Source organism: Lissotriton helveticus, chromosome 5_1, assembly GCF_964261635.1.
Source record: "Lissotriton helveticus chromosome 5_1, aLisHel1.1, whole genome shotgun sequence".
Lineage (NCBI taxonomy): Eukaryota > Metazoa > Chordata > Amphibia > Caudata > Salamandridae > Lissotriton > Lissotriton helveticus.
Genome location: NC_136065.1, coordinates 261,312,423 through 261,331,719, shown reverse-complemented (window position 1 = coordinate 261,331,719; position 19,297 = coordinate 261,312,423). Strand labels below are relative to the sequence as shown.

At 39.5% G+C, this 19,297-nt stretch overlaps 1 protein-coding gene across 3 annotated transcripts in view; it reads left to right on the top strand.

The window, feature by feature from the left end:
• The window catches only part of GRIN1 (glutamate ionotropic receptor NMDA type subunit 1), a 778,837-nt gene extending 767,027 nt beyond the window's left edge, over nt 1–11,810 (top strand). For 2 of the 3 annotated variants that reach the window (XM_078642154.1, XM_078642155.1), the window contains one exon: nt 7,805–11,810. In XM_078642154.1, coding sequence (XP_078498280.1) covers nt 7,805–7,873 — 69 coding nt within the window. In that variant the 3' untranslated portion in view covers nt 7,874–11,810. Of the gene's footprint in view, nt 1–1,772; nt 1,809–7,804 lie in introns of all 3 variants that reach the window. The other variant, XM_078642156.1, reaches the window with a different exon arrangement.
• Nucleotides 11,811–19,297: the final 7,487 nt, after the last annotated feature.

The following is a 19,297-nucleotide window of genomic DNA, read 5'->3' as shown; positions in this document are numbered from 1 at the left end:
TGGTTTGACTTTATAGCAAAAACAGACAGCTCTGAAAAGTATTACTCAATTACCGATACGTTTCACGACGTGTAGTTCTAGTCAGTGTGACGTTGCTGGCATGCTTTCAGTAGGACCCAGGGCCAGATGTATCAATCACCCTCTCCATTCATGGAATGGTAGTCATGATCACTTCAGTGAAACGAACTGAAGTGAAGTATTAGTTTTAAGTGGTTTGTAAAAGGAAAGACCTGAACTGGATTATTGCTTTACAGTGACATAGAGTCATCTGATGATAATAATAGTAAATGCTACTTTTTAATAAGGTTTACATTTAGGAGTGCTCTGTTAATTGCCTTTAGTTACCTTAGCTTATTTGCTCATCAGTGTACCCAGAGTATAGTTCAGTTGGATCAAAGTTCTGAGAGTCACCCCCCATGAAAGGCATATGACCTCCGGCTTCTGGAACAAGAACGCGCCTCTCATAGCCAACAGGAAGGGACACGGTTGTCATCTACCACCTCTTGTGTAAGCACCGTAGGTTTGACAGGGTATGGTGTTGTGGGGCACCATAGGCCTAGGTTGGTGCGACTGCTGCGGGTACAACCCATAACAGTACAACGGGTGCAGCTTTATTTTCTGTGCATAATGAATTATGTCAAATATGCAAGGCAATATTTGGCAACCTGACACTGACCCACAGCAACATAAGGCAATATTGATACCGAATCCAGGCCTCTAGAAAACAGTTCCTTCCCTTATAGCTCAAAGTAGCTCTATCTTTGTGCTAATTCAGGAAGGAAGTAGTTAGAACTTACCTTTTTACTTTGTGTCATATATTACCAAGCTTGTGATTTTGTATCCATCCTGGTGCCCTTGTACCTGCTCTCTAGCCAGCTACAGCTAACCATAAAATATAAGAACCATTCAAACAAATAAAATATGGAAATTACCTCGTGTTTGACCTTTAAGACACCCTGCTGAATATTTATCTGTTCTGTGCAAAGTACTCATCTTTCATAAGGGATCAAATCTTCACTATGTAAATACACCAGTTGAAACATGTTAACGATAATATGTGGGTAAGATATATAGGTTGTATTAAAGCTTGAAACAGTAAGCTCAAGGCAGGGATCTGCTAACAAAATGCATGCCCGTTTATTACCTGTACCTACTTTTCTATCAGCTTCATTGCTCGCCTATTGTAGCACAACTTAACCACTTCCTCATCCACCCTTCTAATTTCCTGAGCTTTCCATCCATTCACTCATTCCCTCACCCAATAGCCCAAACCATGGCCCAGACCTGAAATCCTCTCAAGCTCCCCAATTCATTCGCACTGCCTCGACCCACTACCAGCTCCACAACGCCCACCTATTGCCTCAACCGCATTCACATGGCCAAGTGCCCTTCTAGTACTAAAGTGCAACACCCAGAACCTCTGTGCCCCTCCCTGTTAATGTTATTGTGCACATGTGATGCAATTTATTAAGACTTAGTATAACAAAGTGACCAAAAGACCGTTGTTTTAATATTTATTGTGTGAAAATTAGTGAGGGACCCGCTCAGCACCATACATACATAGGCAACTCCTCTTTAAAAACATTTTGTTTATTTTAATTACTGATGGTATTCATATGGTGCTTAAACATAGTGGCTAACCAAAAAGCTAAAAGTCTTAGAAGACGTGATACCAAATACGCCGCCATTGACTGGTTTGGCAAGTGGTTTGCTGGAATAGATGCTTATGTAATATTTTTCCTGAAATTAAATATGTTTTCCTCTTCTCTCAGTGACTCTGGAAGTTTGTTGCAAGCCTTGAGCCCCAGGTAGGATAGGCGTTTGCCTCCCACCAAGGATCTGTTCATTTTTTGGATTAACAGAATGTTGTTACGGGCTGAATGTAGGTTTCTTGTTGGGTGGTAATTGGTTATCCTTGCTTTGATTTGCTTCAAAGTATTGCCATTACAATTTCATGCATCGATGTCAGCAATTTATGTTTGATTTGTGCCGCCCCTGGATGCCAATGTAGTTTTCTTTCAACCGTGAAGGTATGTGTTATTTGACTGTCTTTAAATCACAAAGCACATGGCTTTATCTACTCTATGTCCGGTTGAACTATTTAGCTCCCAGATACGAAAAGGGAAGCACAGCCCTAGCCTCACTTATCTTTAACACCTCATGACGTGCTTGTGTTCAGAAAAAAACAATTCTGCCCCTTCACCACCAAATAATGTCATGGTCCAGGGCTCGTTCCCTCACATTGGGTCACTACAAAATACATCACCGCCAATCAACAGTTGACAAAAGTTTAAGTGTAGTATGTACTTTGTATGCCGTGAGGTTGGATTGCATGACCACTCTCCTCACAGATAGCATATGTTCATTCTTCTGACTTTTCAGCAGCTTTTCATTCTGAATGCATTTTTCCCTAAATGAACACAAAGTATAAGGAAACCACAGAAAGAGGAATGTCCAATGTATTACCTCATCAAATGAGGAGTGCAATGTCTGCCACTGGGTGGTGATCATCTGGTTGGTGCTTAACTTTGCCAAAAGAATGTGATGATACCACAGGATACAATTTGCAGTGCTGTTACCATGCCACGAAGGGCTAGATGTACGTAAAGTCATTTGCAAATAGACCTATGTATTAATAGACCAATAATGTTATTTGGAGTGGGTTGCAATTTGACCTAAATCATTACTATTCAGGTGGTAGGTCATAAATTGTGATTTACTCTGATTGGATGCCATCACAGAGATGGTGGCTTGCTGAGGCCAGCAGACCACGTCTGTGGTCGTATTTAAATAAAGAAAACTTATTTTTTAAAAGAAGTCCCTTTTCCTTAAAGGAAACAGTGGGCTGAATTAAAAAAAGTTTTTTTAGAATTATTAAGTGTGTTCAAGAATTGGCCGTGGTCCCTGCCACTGCCTACTCTCAAACAAACTTTTTTGACATTGACTAAACGAACTGGGGGGGGGGGTGCTTTTGGGATCCTCCTTCCCCTTTATGAAAGGCGTACCACCCCCTTTGAGGAATCAGTAACAAATCAATGGTTTACAATGGAAATTGTGGTTGCAAATCATTGATATTGTGCATTGGAAATCACAAATTTGTAAGGCACTCCCTAAGCATGCCTCTTCCAAATTGCAATTCATGATGCATTTCTAAACCCATACTGAGATTCAGCAACCGGTTACTTAGTTTTTAAATGGGTTTAGTACATGGAAAAATGCCATTTACTGGTCCCAAACCCGGGAATTTCAGAAAATGTAGGGTTGAGAATCTGTCATGACAGTGAAAACTGTGAATCCTGCCTGACTACCACCTTGAAGAATCAGTGCACAAGGAAAAGAAAAATAGTGATAGCCAAAAACTGACCCATTGAGTGCGAAACTAGTGTAATCCCAACCCTCCTGTGACCGAGATTCCTCTAGGCATTTAGAGGTGGGATTAGTGGCACAGAAACAGATGATTTGTTGCTTTCAAAATAAAAAAGAAGAGAAAATGGAGACCTCCTCCCACCTTGAATGCTCAAATATAGCCAGTGAAGAATTGGCGAAATGGTTGAGAAACATCTCCACATAATATTTCTCTGAGAGCAGCCACAGTGATGAGGGAGATGGAACCTGACATGCCCAACAGTGGGGGCACAGTTTCATGTATTAAAAGTACATCAATCAGATAAATCTGGAGTTCCCTCTGCTGTTCCCATATTACCTGTTGCGGGACATATTTTTGGAGAAAGGGTCTGTGTGTTTAGTGAAAGAAGACACACTTACAGCTCTTGAACTGATAGACTTCCTGAACATCCTGAAGTGAAAGATCTACAGGTTCTTTTGGTTGATTTTGCAGCACCATGGGCTTTGCATAGCACATTGTGGACATTGAAGGAGGTACTGAAGGAGTTCATAGTGGCACCTAATATAAATATGGCTACTATCCTTTTTAGCCCAGCAAAAGAAGAGAAGGACTGCATACAGAATTAGTCTTCATATTCAGAAAAGTGTTGTGGCAAGTGTAATTGGATGATTATTATAGTGAGAATAAAAAGAGATTGTGGACTGATTCTGAATTAAGAGGATGCTAATGTCCTGATTATCTCATCAGGGAAAGTTTTGAATGAGTAATCCTGAGGGTTCGTCTTAGGTACCTTATATAGCTTGATTAAAGATGACCTGGGACTAAAACCTGTTATCCCCGCAGAAGTGTCAGTTGGGATGACTGACTATGTTCACAAGGGGCAAAAGGATGAAAACCTATGTGATAGTTTTTGCAGATGTTTTAAGGAATACAGCATTTACACATGAAGCTTCCATCCGCTTCCGACATTATACAGTCTGTGGTCAGGAAGTTTAGACCTAATCATTGTGAACTCTTTTTTTATTTATAATCATCAGTTAGCTGGTCTGTTAGTCTTTAGTAAGATATCCATGAAAGTGGCAGTCCAATTAAGTTTTCTGCTCTGCCTCCTGATAGGAAATCTAAAATAATGAATGCAAAGATCAAGAAGACGATTGCTTCTGGATCTCAATAACAGGGGCAGGTAACACAGCAAGATGTCACTGACCTTTGCGGCACCTGGTGTAAAGTGGTGTTCATCAGGTGTCTGCTGATGAGTCGGAGACTTTGAGGCAAGTGGTGTTTAGTTAATTTACTTCTCTAATATTATGTTGGCAGGATTAGATACAATTGAATTGGCGACGAAGTCAAGAAACATTCCTGTGCTAAGGGAGGCATTTATCTGGCTTTCCATTAAGACTCAAAGTACAATGGTGAACATGCATGTGGGTGCAGCCAAATTGTTTAGAGATGTTGATCAAATTACAGAAAAGTTTAATATACTGAGCAAATTAGCCAGTTTGTCTCTAACACCCTAAACCATTCCACATAAGAACGTGGTATAAAATCATGCAATCCAAACCTCACCAATTACAACGCTTTTACTTTTTAGTCGATTATGAGGCAGATCATGATCACAATTCCAGGTCTCTGGCAGGGGACCCGACAATGAGTAATCCGGCAGCGTTGCACCCTTTAGAGACCTTTCTCTCTGATTATCCCCTTTTTTCACACAGGATGGCTAAATCCTGGGACCAAGTCTGAGCAAGAGCTTAGCATTCAACTAATCATGCCAGTCAACCCTATTTGACAGTCTCACTGTGTTTCAGACCGGACTGCCCTAGGTGCTATCCTTAAGCAGGACACTTGTTAAATGGTACTTGGAGGATGAAGGACTGCCCTACCAGCTTCTTCTCTCAACAGGACATTCGCAAAACAGCTCCTCTCCAAACACACAAAGTCTGACAACTGTAATAGTATCACATGTAAAATCTTTTTATATTCAATCATTTTCGGCTTATATCGCAGTCGGTTGTTGTATCCCACTTTTTACCACTGCACTGAAAGTTTTTACTAGCTCCTTTAATTCCACTGAAAGCATGTCAGCTACATCACGTTACTGAAGCCATCAAATTTGACACACAGACAAGGTTTTTGAGGGTCTTTGAGAAGTGTTTGTCCTTTCCTGGAAGATAGTGAGTTGAGTTTAACTTTACCACTTAACTGTGACTATGATATGTTTGTAAATGATTGCTTCGAATACATGAAGCTATATTGGGGAGCTCTCATCAGAGAGTACTTTCACATCTATGCATGTGCCTTCAGCCCAGGTTCCAGCAGCAAATTGATGAGAGGCTGCTGGAGCTTTCGGGGTTTAATAGGCCATGGAAAATGCTCGCTATCTGACTGAACATTTTAATTAATGTTTTTCAACATTATTTTTACTTGATGCAGCCTTGATTTGTTCATGCAACTAACCTCCAAACTAGATGAAACACAAAGGAAAGTGTTAGCAATAAAAATATATGGTTACATTGATGAAAGCAAAGTGATGAGCATAAGAAGGGGTCATTGTGGGAGTTGGACAGACAATGACAAGATGTTTTTCAAGTGATAAGAAATCAAGACATCTCATTGCTAAATAAGGTGATGCTATAATGAGAATTGGTGCTTTACAACAACTCAAACTGAGGATAGAAAGGGTTTTTATTTCATCCTTGAAGAGGGTTGCCTAAACTATTGGCCTAAATTCGACTTTCTCAATCAAAGACTTCCAGTTTGGATCAATATTCAGTGTTCGTTGAGGAGACTGTAAAATAGTAGACACAGCAAATGCTGGCAGCCATTTCTGTGAATCTGCTACACCCTTGACAATGACTCTATGGCATTGGTGGGGCCTTGCCATTTTTAGCGGTGAGCACAATTATCCTTAGGGGCTTTTAACATGTGCTACTGTTAGGCAGGGGAGCCCAGAGGAGTCTATCTGACTTAAAAGCACAATAGAAGTTGTCTCAAAAGGACTTGCCTTTATAAGACCTATATGGTTGGGGCAGAATCCTATCTTGTGACCGACTCTGCCCCAGACTTACCTGTCTTTACAAGGCACTTGCAATTCTTGTCCTGATCTCTCAGTACCTGACTCTATCTCCGAAGTCTACTGCCTTCTGGGTCACATAAAATGAACACATCGGGGCATTATATATGCATTTAAGCTTACTTTTAAAAAGAAATACATTTATCGCATATATAATTTTCCATGCACATTAGCATACTGATTTGGCATTCTTCAAGCTTCTTGCTAAGCAAAAACATCTTGACCCAGATTTGGTGCCACCTTTCACATGCAAAAAATGTGCCAGCACGTGTATTTAGCAGTGCCTAATTGGTAAGCATTTTGCATGCGAAAACTTGTAACAATTGTACTGCCTCCAGCTTAAAACCGTTTCAGGCCAATTCCCTTTGTTGCATTTCAGGCTTATCCCCTAGATAAAGTGTATACTAAAGGATACAGAATCAAGGTGTTTACTCAACCTTTATATACGTCTTCTAATTGCACCGTTGTTAGGCTCTCTATAGCTAAATTAATTACTACTAAATGCTAAGTTGTTGGGTAAATCATAATTTTGCCCTGGTATCAGTATCAATGTCCAACTCTCTTCCATGACACCCAAACACATTGATGCAATCCAGGGCATATGATGACCGACTTCTTTGATAAATACGCGTGGGGTATAGAAAACTACTTAGATTTGCCGATTTCTTTCAGCAGCTACCCAAGTTCTACAACTGAGATTTCCAGGAAACACAAGTTTAAATGCTTTCCAGTTGCATTTCTAAATACCTTGTAAACACAATAACACACCTGGATGATGTGCGGTAGCTCCAAGGCTTGACCAGTGTCTTAGAAAAATAAGAATAATACAGCTGTTTTTGTAGCACTACTGGCCAATTACCTGCTACTTCCTTGTGCTGTACATAACACCCACTAATATTACCCCCAACTCACTGATATTTATGCGGTCCAACATGAAAGGCTGAAACAGATAATTTACCAAATTCACGGGGAACATAATTCATACAATGTCATATCGCACAATAGGACTAGTCTCCAACGTTGATTTTAGCTCTTCCTTAAGTGCCACAATAGCAGTAAACATAAGAGACAGACATCAGACTGTGCTACATACATTGAGTTACACAGTGTGAAAGACCACCATTTCCAGAATTGTGCTGTACCTGTGAACAGGTTTGCTCTCACTCTGAACTAGACCGTGATCCAACCTGTTAGAGCATGTATTGCATGCCTTTTCGTAAAGTCTGACTGGCACAGTTTGTTTATGTTTGTCACTTAAAGGCCCTGGAAGCTCGCGGGTTCTTAGCTCCGCTGAGAAGCAGCTTCTTGGGCCTTAAAATTGTAAATGTTTGTTTCCCATCCATGCTTTGAGGCTCAATTTCCTGATCTTTCTTTGTGTTTCACAGCAGTACCATCCAACAGATATCACTGGACAGCTCAATCTCTCTGACCCCTCGGTCAGTACCGTGGTGTGACAAGACGACCAAGGATCAACTTTCAAAACCAACACCTTATACAGAAGATAAGCACCTTGAGCGAGTGTCATGGAAGAGAAGCACACTTACTAGAGAGACATATCTGAAATCTCAATTATCCTCATGTCCAAGTCCTCACGCCGGGTGAACCTGGTTGTCCTCTGAAGTCTAATCCCTGTCTCAGAGAGTCTAGCAATTGCTCATATTAGATCCCTTAGCCAAGACTAATTATTTTACGCTCATATTGGAAGAGAAGTTGGAATACCAAGCAGGTAAACCTGTGGGGGTTGCATGAATCTGCAATAAGATGTGTACAAAAGAAGACTGAGCATAAAACATGGAAGAAAAGCAATACAAGCAGACGATTTGTGCATTGGAAGCCTGACTGCATGTTCTTAATTAAAGAAATGCTATACTGTTTGATGCATCATGGCGCATATGCTTTGTGGTAATGATAGGAAGCCGGACATATTGAGATCTTTACTGAGCAAGCTAAGTTCACATTTTAGATCAAATTTACTTTGTATTTTCAGATGTAGAGGGCATACGTAGGGACCTCGGTGCTGGGAAACTAACAATTGGGGACTGAATGCATTTTCAATGAGCGTTCACTTTCTAGTATGTAAAAAAATGTTAACTTCTAAACTTACTTGGAAAGTGAACTTTTATACAAAGCCTCGTCTGGAACCCATGAAAAGTGTGAAGTCACGTGACAGAGAAAGATTGAAATCTGACACAAGATACAAAATGCAGCTAACCATGGTTGACATATGTTTCCTCTCAATGAACTGGGCTCGAATTTCGGTTTGTTTAGTACATTGCTCAATTGCCCTGCTCAAGGGTGGGTATGTTGAAGTTGACATCAATTTGCTAAGATGTGAACCGCAACTAAAAAGTCATCCTGCTTCAGTAAGCCCTTCTATTTCCACTAGGTTTAGAAAGGGTGGTTCAGGCCGCACAATTCGCTCCTATTGTTGCTACTTCATTTTAGAGGCCTTTCGAATAGCACTGTTTTTGATCAACTGTCTTGCATCTAGATTTGACTCATGTAATCATGAAGTGATTGATTCCAGTTTACAAACATGAGTCATATCAGCCAATTTCTTGTAATCTCTTTTGGAAAGGGTGAGGTATTCTCTGAAACACACGAGCATCACCTGAAGCGTTGGGTCAATTAAATAGCAACCATCCACAATAACTCTGTCTTGTTCTGCAGTAGGCCAACATGCCTCAATGTTGTTTGAAATCAAAGAGGCTTCCTACTAATGTTGGCTTCCATGCTTGCAGGCAGGGGTTTTTATCGCCGAATGCGTAGTCGATGTGCAGGCTGCTTCTAAAGCAGAAAACAAAAACGTGTAGGTCTAGAACACTCCTGAGGTTAATCAAACTTTTCACAAAACTGCACTGATCATGTGTTCAACAATAGTCTGGTTCTAAGGCTTTATTTATTAAGCTTATTAGAGGGAAGGAAACTGTGCTACCAAAACGAATATAGCATCTTTCATTTCGATACGTGTACTTAGCTATGGTATGCTATATCTCACTGAATGTAAAATGGGATATAGTGTGAATAATAGGTTTCCCGTTTTATTTTTTATGCCCTGCCCCGATGCAATGATCAGTCCATCCTACGAACAACTAGAGAGGCTGTCTGAGAATCAAAAGGCTTCTTTCTATTCATGCCAATGCTTTAGAAAGGCTTCTAGGGCAAGAGTGAAATCCACTATAAATCAGATTTTCCCAGTTTCAAATGTTCAGACTCATTCACTTGGTTGCTGGAGGCCCTCAAAGGGTACTTTCAGGACTGAAGTGTCCTTTAGTACAACTAACATTTGTTTTAAATTAAGCTTTTTGTCAATATTGCTTTCTTTCTTTTATGGAAGGGTTTGCATCTTATGTTTACCACTTAGTGAATCTGGTGCAGAACAGGGCCACCAGTACAACTGTGGAGAGGGACAATACAGAGTAAAGATTACGGTACACCTAAAGATTGTCAAAGCAGTTACCTGCAGAAGTCTACGGTTTCTAAAAAAGACTTTAGACATTGATAAATACCTGCTGTGCTAAAAAATGCCCATTCTTTTGAAAAGCAAAGGAACCCGTTCACTCCTTCTGTCACAAGTCAGCTGTGTTAGAGCCAAATGTCATCATTGTTTCCACGTTACAGGTGGTCCCAGGGAATATTCCTTTTATACTGCACTTTATAGCTCTAACATGACATGACATTGACATTCCCGAGTTAGAGGCCACAAGACTTCTTTCCCACTCCAGGGCAAACATCAGATAATAATGAGTGACACGCGTATCTTGAAATGAGACCTAGACTTAAAAGTAACTTTAAAGGGGTTTGATCTGAAATGCATGATTTAATTGCACTACAACTTTAAATAGTATAGTCAGTGGAAAAATGGGAAATCTAGAAAGTTAACTGCTAGCAGGCACCTTGCCTACATTCTTGTCGGATCTCTGTAAAAGTCGATGTATAATCCTCCGCCATCTTAGTTCTAAGACGTGCCACGTTTTAAGTGATCCAGTACTTCTACATAATGAAGCTGCCAATGCACATCAGTGATGATTCTGCCGCCTGTACGTATTTATATATTCAACAGTAAATGTTTTTCATAGTATTTTTATGCTGCACTGCAAGGCATGTCGTGTTCTGTACAGTCCCGGGTGCACATGTTTTGCTTTCCCAATGGCGCAATAAAGGATGCGGGGTATCCAGGAAGGGGGTGATGGCACAGCTCTCATGGCCACTCCACCTGTTTCCAGCTGACCCTGGACTCTCTTATGACTTATAAAAGATGTACTTGGGTGAGTGCTAAGAATGCGTTAATGAGAAGCGACTTGGTCTGTAGAACCCATTGTGTGATTGACGCAGGCCCATAGGCATGTGGTGTAATGTCTGTGATGGGAGAGGTAGTTACCAGTGAGTGAATGTGTTTGTGTGAGAGAAAGAGAGGCAGACGGACTACACGTCAGGAGCCTATGAGAGATCACATCAGTTGTTACGGTGAGGGGATCTCATTTATAAAATCACGTCATAATAGTCATCCCGTAGAAATGCAGTCACAAGGCATTCATACATATCCAAATCTAAATTGTCATACTCGTTCTACTGAAGGAATAGTGGAATGTTTCTGACACGTCATCAGTTTGAGAATGCTTGCCTTGCAGGAAATGGCTTCTCGGCCAGGTGACGCCTTGAAAACGGCTTCTGACCTTGGTGGGTTTGATTCCAAATAAAAATAGATTCTTAAGGATATGGTCATAATTTGAATGGAAATCATTAATGTCCTTCTCTCATCTGATTTTAGAGGTCTCTTTCCGTGTACCAATGGTTTAGTATCTCCCGATTTGGCCCACCTCACATGGGATCTGTGGTTAACACGTGGAATAGGGCCCAGGACTCACCACTCAATAGGTATTGCCAAGCAACCTGCTCATGTTCAGAATACCAACCCACACACAGTAAATTGCACATGACAGTAAGATGGCCTGTGATAAAAAAGGGCAATAAAAATGTTGGCCAACAAGCTCCTCTCACCCGACCCCAGTTCCGCGCTCACTGATTGAAGACGTGTGCATGTCGTGGTGTGACAGAAAGGACGTGATCGCCCATGTATGCCAGAATGGAATCCATCAGCCCCACATTCCATACTGAGGTGGGGGCTTACTCTTCAGCTCCGGGGAGGGGGGTTAAGGTGCTGTGTAAATGTGCTTTCTGAATATCATTGCTTTTCCCCTTTGAAATGCTATAATGTGAGTATGTGTACAAAAAAGCTCAATACACAATGAAGGCAAAGGGAAGCAGGAGAACGCCGTATTGTTAATTATGCTGCAATGTCATTGGGAAATATAATATTATATCCTTGTAAAAACTCACCAACGCTGGGAAAATGAACCACTACTTTCAAATAAAGAAAACAACAATTTCTTTATGTTTTGTCTGTTTTCATTCGCCTTGACAATATATGAGAAGAGAGGTGTGATCTGTGCAATCGACTGGGGTGGCTGAGTCCGAGAGAGGAAGAACCTTAGGCTGGGTGTTGGGCTCGGACCAGCCAGCTTGAATCCACCCAAGGCGCTGCTTCCCACACGCTGACAGCGGACACTGTCCCGGAGTACTATTTCTGTACCCCATACTCGGGTAAGTGAGGCCAAGTCATTAAAGTGCCAACCATTTGAATGATGTCACAATAGGTCTCAAAACCAAAGCAGACGCCATCAAACAAAGCAATCTTCTTGAATGCCTATTGTTTGTGGTTGTTAGCTTGGCAGGGCTGGGCACAGAGAAGTGTTTTTTTTCCTCTACACTGGATAATTCGTGTGTGTCTACAAATAGAATACTTTCCACAGGCAATGCTGCTGACATTTTTAACACCCTGCAGTATCCTTGACCACCATTCTCCCCACTGCAGAGCTACAGAGTTCTGAAATGAGTAATGGAAGGTAACAAAGTGTGGGGACAGCACTGTTTCTACAAAGTCTTACATCTTATAGAGACTTCTAGCTGCAGGTTGGTTACCTTAGAATATTCCCCAAGCATCAGACTGGATCCAGAAATATTTCAGCATTCCCCTTGTGTGCCGTTAGGTGGCATCGTGCAGCTCTGCGTGGCATTGTTGTCGTTCTACACAACAGAAATGATGGGTTGTATGACAGAAGGCAGGAAAATACTTTGCATCCCTTTGCAAGGCATTTTTTACCCTGCATTTTGTTTAGAACGCATATATTTTTACAACGCCTGCCATTATCATGCATTGTTTATATATATATATATGTAAAAACAATGTATTTGTGGGGAGTGACCCTCCAACTTACCTTAAATGCATGGTAAAGGTAAATGCGTTGTAAAGGCATTTATGTGGTAAAAACATGCGTGGTAAAACATGCGTGGTAGAGGCACAACGTGGTAAAAACTTTGTTGTAAAGGCCGTTTCTTGTAATGATATGCACAGTGCCTATATAGGCTCCACCCCAATGTGCTGACCTCAGTTTCTTGTTTTTCATGCCATCAGCACGGCTAAGATGAGCTCCACTTGGTTGTTTTTTTTAATACATTTTTCAACAGTTCTGTCAACTTTGAATATTGTGTCTTTTCTCACCTACGTTTAGAACATGTCTCTGAAGGAACCAACTGGTTTCATGCATTGTGGTGCATGTCAAAGGCAAATGTTGGTGATATGTTGATACCTGGAACGGGACGACGACTCCAATGCCTGCGTGGATTTCAAGACCATGAATCTGAAGGCCATCTTTGAGTGGGCCATGAAGCCTCTGGCCCCTCGTCATGGGACTCTGCACCTCTCCAGGTCCCGTTCGTAAGGGAGTTCCTGGGACCACTCTCGGACGTCTTCATGTTGGTCTCACACGAAAAAGTCACAGTGATCTTTGACTTTTCTGGGCTAGTACCATTCATTGGTTGAGGCCACAAGTCCAGGCCCTGCTCCCACCAGGTCATCCCTGTTGAGCCTGTGCCCGACCCGAGATCTGCACATTGCTTCCCCAATTTTCCTGGAGCCGGAGTGGCCCTGCTCAACTTAGAGAGTTTTATGAGACCATGAGCCTCATTTTTGGGTTGGTGGACCAATCTGGAGTGCCTTCAGAACCTCTGGGTTCGAGAAGGACTCTGACTGATCTGCACCAGTCGGGCCCATAGGATCTGTTGTGGATCCATATTGGCCACTGTAATGGCCTCACAACCTCCTCCAGGGACCATTCCAGTGGTGCCACTGATGCCCATTTGTAGTGCCAAACTCATAGGGATTAGCATATGCATATGTTTTAACAAACCAGTGTGTAAATTACAATGCCAACAATTTGAAGTTGGAAGAAGCTTAGCTTGAAATAATCTTAATGGAGATCATAGGCAATTATATAAAATATAAGAATTTGTTTGATAAAGTGAAACAGGTAACCAAACCATCCTGAAATATTATTAGGCCCAATTGTTTGCCATGTATTGTGAGAGAGAGAGGTTGAAATCACATCAATGTTGTTACTTTGAAATGCAATCATCTTCTTATACATTAATGAAACACCATGAGTGGATACAGGTTGAATATAAATTGATAAATCTGATTTAGTATTTGAAGGTATATTACGAGCAAATTCATCTAATATAGAATTACATAAAAGTTCATATTTGAGGAAGTCAGAAGAAGGTAAACGAAATTTCGTCTGCAAATTATCAAAAGATATAAAAGTATTATTATTGTAGACATCTTTGAGGCAAAAAATACTCGCTTTAATCCATTAATGCCAAAATCTAACATTTCTAGAAAGTTTCAGGTGTGAATTATGCCATAATAACATATCTTCAGTGATGGAAATGGGTGGTTGGAAAATGAAGTCAAAAACATTTAATATTAGTTTAGTGGATTTTAAAATAACAGATTTATGAAGAAATATTGACTTAATGGACATGGTAAACAGAGTAGACAATGTAAACAGATCAACCAGACTTATTTCTATAAAATACCATGTAGGAGCATCAATCAGATGAGAATGAGTAAACCAAAGAGAGCTTTGTTCTATTATAAATGCTTTATGATAACTAAAAAAGTCTGGTAAACCAAATTCTCCATAACAGTTAGCCATTTTTTGTTTTTAATAACCAATAAGAGGTGCTTTATTGCTCCAAAGAAACTTAGGAAGGAGTTGATCAATAACTTTGTAAAACTTCATAGGATATTGAGTATGAATCATGGCTAGGGAATAAAACATTTTTGGGGCTACAGTCATTTTTATTGAGTCCATTTTTCCCCACCATGAAAGATGAAGTGAAGACCATTTAGATATTTTATCCTTAATGTAACTTAAAATAGATTCACAATTTAATGATATTGTTGCTTTTATAGATGAAGAGAACAAAATGGTACGGTATTCAAATGTATCTCTTTGCCAACTTATTTCTTTCATGGGTAACATATCTGGGGTACAATGAATATTTAAAGGAAAACATTCTGTTTTATTTGTATTTAACGTGTAACCAGAAATTTCGGCAGAAGATGAAATCATCTCTAATAAAGGAGGGAATGAGGATACAGGATTGCTAATAAATCAAAGTACATCATCGGCATATGCTAACGTTTTGATAATAACCTGATTAATATTAATACCAGCAATATCATTACATTTCCTAATTGAAACAAGCAAAGGTTCAATAACAAGAAGAAATAAAAGCGGGGACAGTGGACAACCTTGTCTAGTACTTCTAAAAAGAGAAAATTGATTCAAAATTTGGCCATTAATAAATAAACTAGCAGTAGGGGCAGAGTAAAGAGCAGATATCATACGAATAAATAAATCACCAAAAATAAATGCTATTAAAGTACAAAATAAAAATTGCCAATGAACTTTATCGAAATCTTTCTCAGCATCCAATGCAAGTACTCCAGATGGCAAAGATAAAGTGGATCCTTGTTCGATAGCATGTAATAAAGTTCTTGTGTTATTGACAGAATATCTATTTCTCATGAACCAGACTGATTGGGATGAATAAGAGAATTTAAAACAGGGGTTAGCCTGGTTGCAAGTATTTTGGCATAATGTTTACAATCTTGATTTATTAAGGAAATAGGACGGGAAGTTGACACAAGTGTAGGGTCTTTCTTAGGTTTAGATAACACAACAATCAGAGCCTCAGTAAAAGAACCTGAGGTAGATCCCGTAGAACTAAAAAAGGTAAATAATCTAAACAAATGAGGAATAAACTGGAAATGAAAATTCTTTATAGAATTCTGCTGGAATGCCGTCAGGGCCTGGTGATTTATTTTGTTTAAGAGGCTTAATAGCTAATAGAATTTCTTCTTCAGTAATGGGCAAATAAATGGTTTATTTTTAGTTAATTAAGGAACTTTAGGCAAACCGCATTTAGAAAAAAAGAATCAATTAAAGAAGGTTCATCAAATTTAGGCTAATTATATAGGGCAGCATAATAATTTAGAAATTCATTAACAATATAATTTTGCGATAATGCAATTTTTACATTGGGGCCATGAATTGAATTTATGTGTGTTTTATCTTTTTTGATATGTAAATAGTTGGCCAAAAACCGTCCAGCTCTGTTAGCATTAAAACATAATTTGGCTTTAGAGTTAGAGAGTTGAACACCAGCTCTTTTGCTTAGGATTGAATTGAATTCATATAGAAGTTTTTGTAATTTCATTCTATATTGAGGGTCATTGGAGGAGATAAAAAGACTCTCAAATTTTGCAATTTGTTTGTCCATGTGCCATGAAAGAAATAGAGGCTCCCCTGATATAGGCGTTGAAAGTGTCCCATCTGTTCACCATAGATGTAGATCCTTCTGGATAGAGTTGGAAGTATTCTTGAAGTGCATTTAAAATTTTCAGCTTATTTTGGTCATAGAGGACGATACTAGTATTCATGCGCCATTTGAAATTGAGCTTTAAAATTTGAGTTAAAATGTAGAATTATGGCAATCAAGGTATGATCCGAAATATCAATATTGCAAATAGTAGGAGTAGCAAGTAAATTAATTAGCTGTCTAGAAATTAATAAATAATCAAGTCTTGAATGTGAGTTATGTGGGTTAGAGAAAAAGGTAAATATTTTTTCTGTAGGAAAATGCAGTCGCCAGATATCCAACAATTTTGTTGTTTAAAAAAAAAGATTTAAAAGTAAAATATGCTTTAGGAGGTCACCATTTTGTGAGAGAAGATATATCAAATAAAGGATCAAAATGAGGTTGAAATCTCTTCCAATTTGAACACTTCAGTAGTTAAAATGGACCAGAAATTAGGATCATCAGCAGTTGGACCATACACATTAAGTAAATACATAACTATATCATGAATTTAAATTTTTGCATTGACATAGCTACCTTCTGAATCTGAGGATTCACTTAAAATTTGACAAAGTAGCCTTTTTGCAAAAAGAATAGCTACACAATTTATTTTACCCTTCGCAGGAGGAAATATAAAAGAATCAACCCACTTTTTTTCATAAAATCTAAAACTTTGGGGCATATTATCAAGGGGGTTTATCTCCGCTTTTTTGGCTTTAAAAGCCAAGAAAGCGTAGATAAAATTATCTCCCTATTACCTAGCTGTCCCTAACACCAGTTAGCGACAGCTAGTAGGAGATAGCGACCATCTTGGGCCCCACTTTGCATGTCAGTGATATTTATCACTAATGACATGCAAAGTGGGCGTGCCAAGATGTTAGCGACTGGAAACAGTCGCTAACATCGCTATCTCCTATTACCAACTTTTGGAGATATTCGCGCTAAGCGCGAATATCTCCAAAAGCTAACACCTGCCCTGAGCAGTTCTTAGCCATGTTATACAATGGGAGGTGGATAACATGGCTAAGAGCATTAGCTCGGTAATGCTCGAATATCGCTGACTTTTCAGCGATATTCATGCATTACGGCCGATTTTTATCGCATTTGTGATAAACCTTGGTAACACCAAGGTTTATCTGCGATAAAAATCACCGCAGCTCAGCGGTAAATTTTTGTCTCTAACCAAGCAATAGCGATAATTATCGCTATTGCTTGGTAATATGCCCCTTTGTCTTTAATATGTGTTTCTTGTATGAAGCAAATATCTGCCTTAAAGCTTCCCAAATGATCAACATTTTTTGTATATTTTACAGGATGTCGTAAACCCTTGACATTTAAGAAGACTATTATAACGTTATGAACATTAGCCATGGTAAAGTAGAAAAGAAGAAACAACTAAGAAGAGGAGAAAAAGTTGAAGAAGAAAAATAGTAGCTCTAAAAAAGGGTAGAAGGAAAAAGAAGGGAAAAAGAAAAGACTAACAAACATAGAAAAAATTACAACAATTAAACATTAATAACAAATTTGAAACGCACACACGCTTTGCAAGCATGACCAATCCATTGGAGCTCTCTGTGGAAACACATATTATAATAATGTTCAAGTAGCAGAATCATGCTTATCCATAGAGTGCTGTGAATGTTGATCCAGGAATATTCTTAAGTCTTCAGGTCGCTGGAAGGACTTTGAAAAATTATCTTTCTCAATTCGCATTGTTGAAGGATCAAAAGACCATACTTTAATCCAAGACTTCTTAACCGTGGTCTAATGTCCGTGAATGCCTTGCGAGACTTAACAGTATCCTTTTTAATAAATTTTTTATTACCATTGACCATTAAGGAAGGAATTTCACTTGCTGCTTTCCTTATCAAGATCAAATGATGGTGACGTAAACCTTGGAAATCATTTGTTTCGGCTTTCTGTGGTAGGGATTACGATGAGACGGAATTTGCTTTATCTATTTCAAATTTCTCCGGAAATTTGATGTTCGAAAGTCCAGGTATCAAATTCTACAAATATAGTCTGCAATTAGAATATTATGCATCCTCTGGTAAATTAACAATATGTAAGTTGTATTGCCTGTTGCAATTTTCGAAATCCAGAAGGAGAGTCGTCATAGGAGATATTTGTGCCACAAGTGGTGAAAAGGCATCAATTTTAACTTTATTGTCTTGGATTTTGATTGCATTATCTGAAACCTTCATTGACATACTAGCAATATCTTTGCACAGGTTTTTAATCTCTGACGCTATTGTATCAGTGCTAGAATGAAGTTCCTGAATCTCATCAAGAACTAATGTTAAGGAAGGTTCACAAGATTCCACCAATTTAGACTTTATTGTAGGAGGAAAAATATGTTGTTTCCTCTTATTATGAGGTGTTTGTGCATTTTTATTCTCCATTTTCCTAATATGAAAAAGTTAAGGACGTAAATATATGCAATATGAAGGAAAAGGAGACTACTGAAGAAAAAATGCTTCAAAAAAGGCTGGTGCAGCAGCTAAAACAGACTGTGGGAGTGGTTAGGCCGAAGCCTAGTACTTTCATGAACAATACTCCGCCCCCCGACAGGAAAGCTGGGCAGTACCTTGAAGGAGAGATCGAAGCAGGAGGGAAGAAGAAACATCCTCGATACTGTGCAGACCAGGAAAACCACCACAGCGACAGGCAAGCACTGCTGCTACCATTTTAAATAAGTTTCTGACAGGAATTCGTGATCAAATCGGCAATCACGGGCTGTTCTGACAAGGAGCTCACCGGAAGGCGGCCATCTTGTTTCACGCACTCGCGCGTCTCCCATAGATGGCAGTTTTGCCAGTAATTTGGTAATTGAGAGCCAGCTTGTGTGGATGATGCTGAACTTGTGGAAGTTCAAACCCTGCTGGTGAATGAACCCTGAGGAACTTCAAATTCCAATGGCACCGAAGAATGCAGTACAGTGACAAGTTGTTTCCAGTCAAAGTGCTGGAGAAACTACCAAGTATACACTGTCCAGTGATATACATAACATAGCAGATGATTATTGACATTTTCTCATATATAATCACTTAAAATAAGGCCGGTTGAAGGTCTCAAATCCATAACAATCGATGGTGAGGAGAGTAACTAAC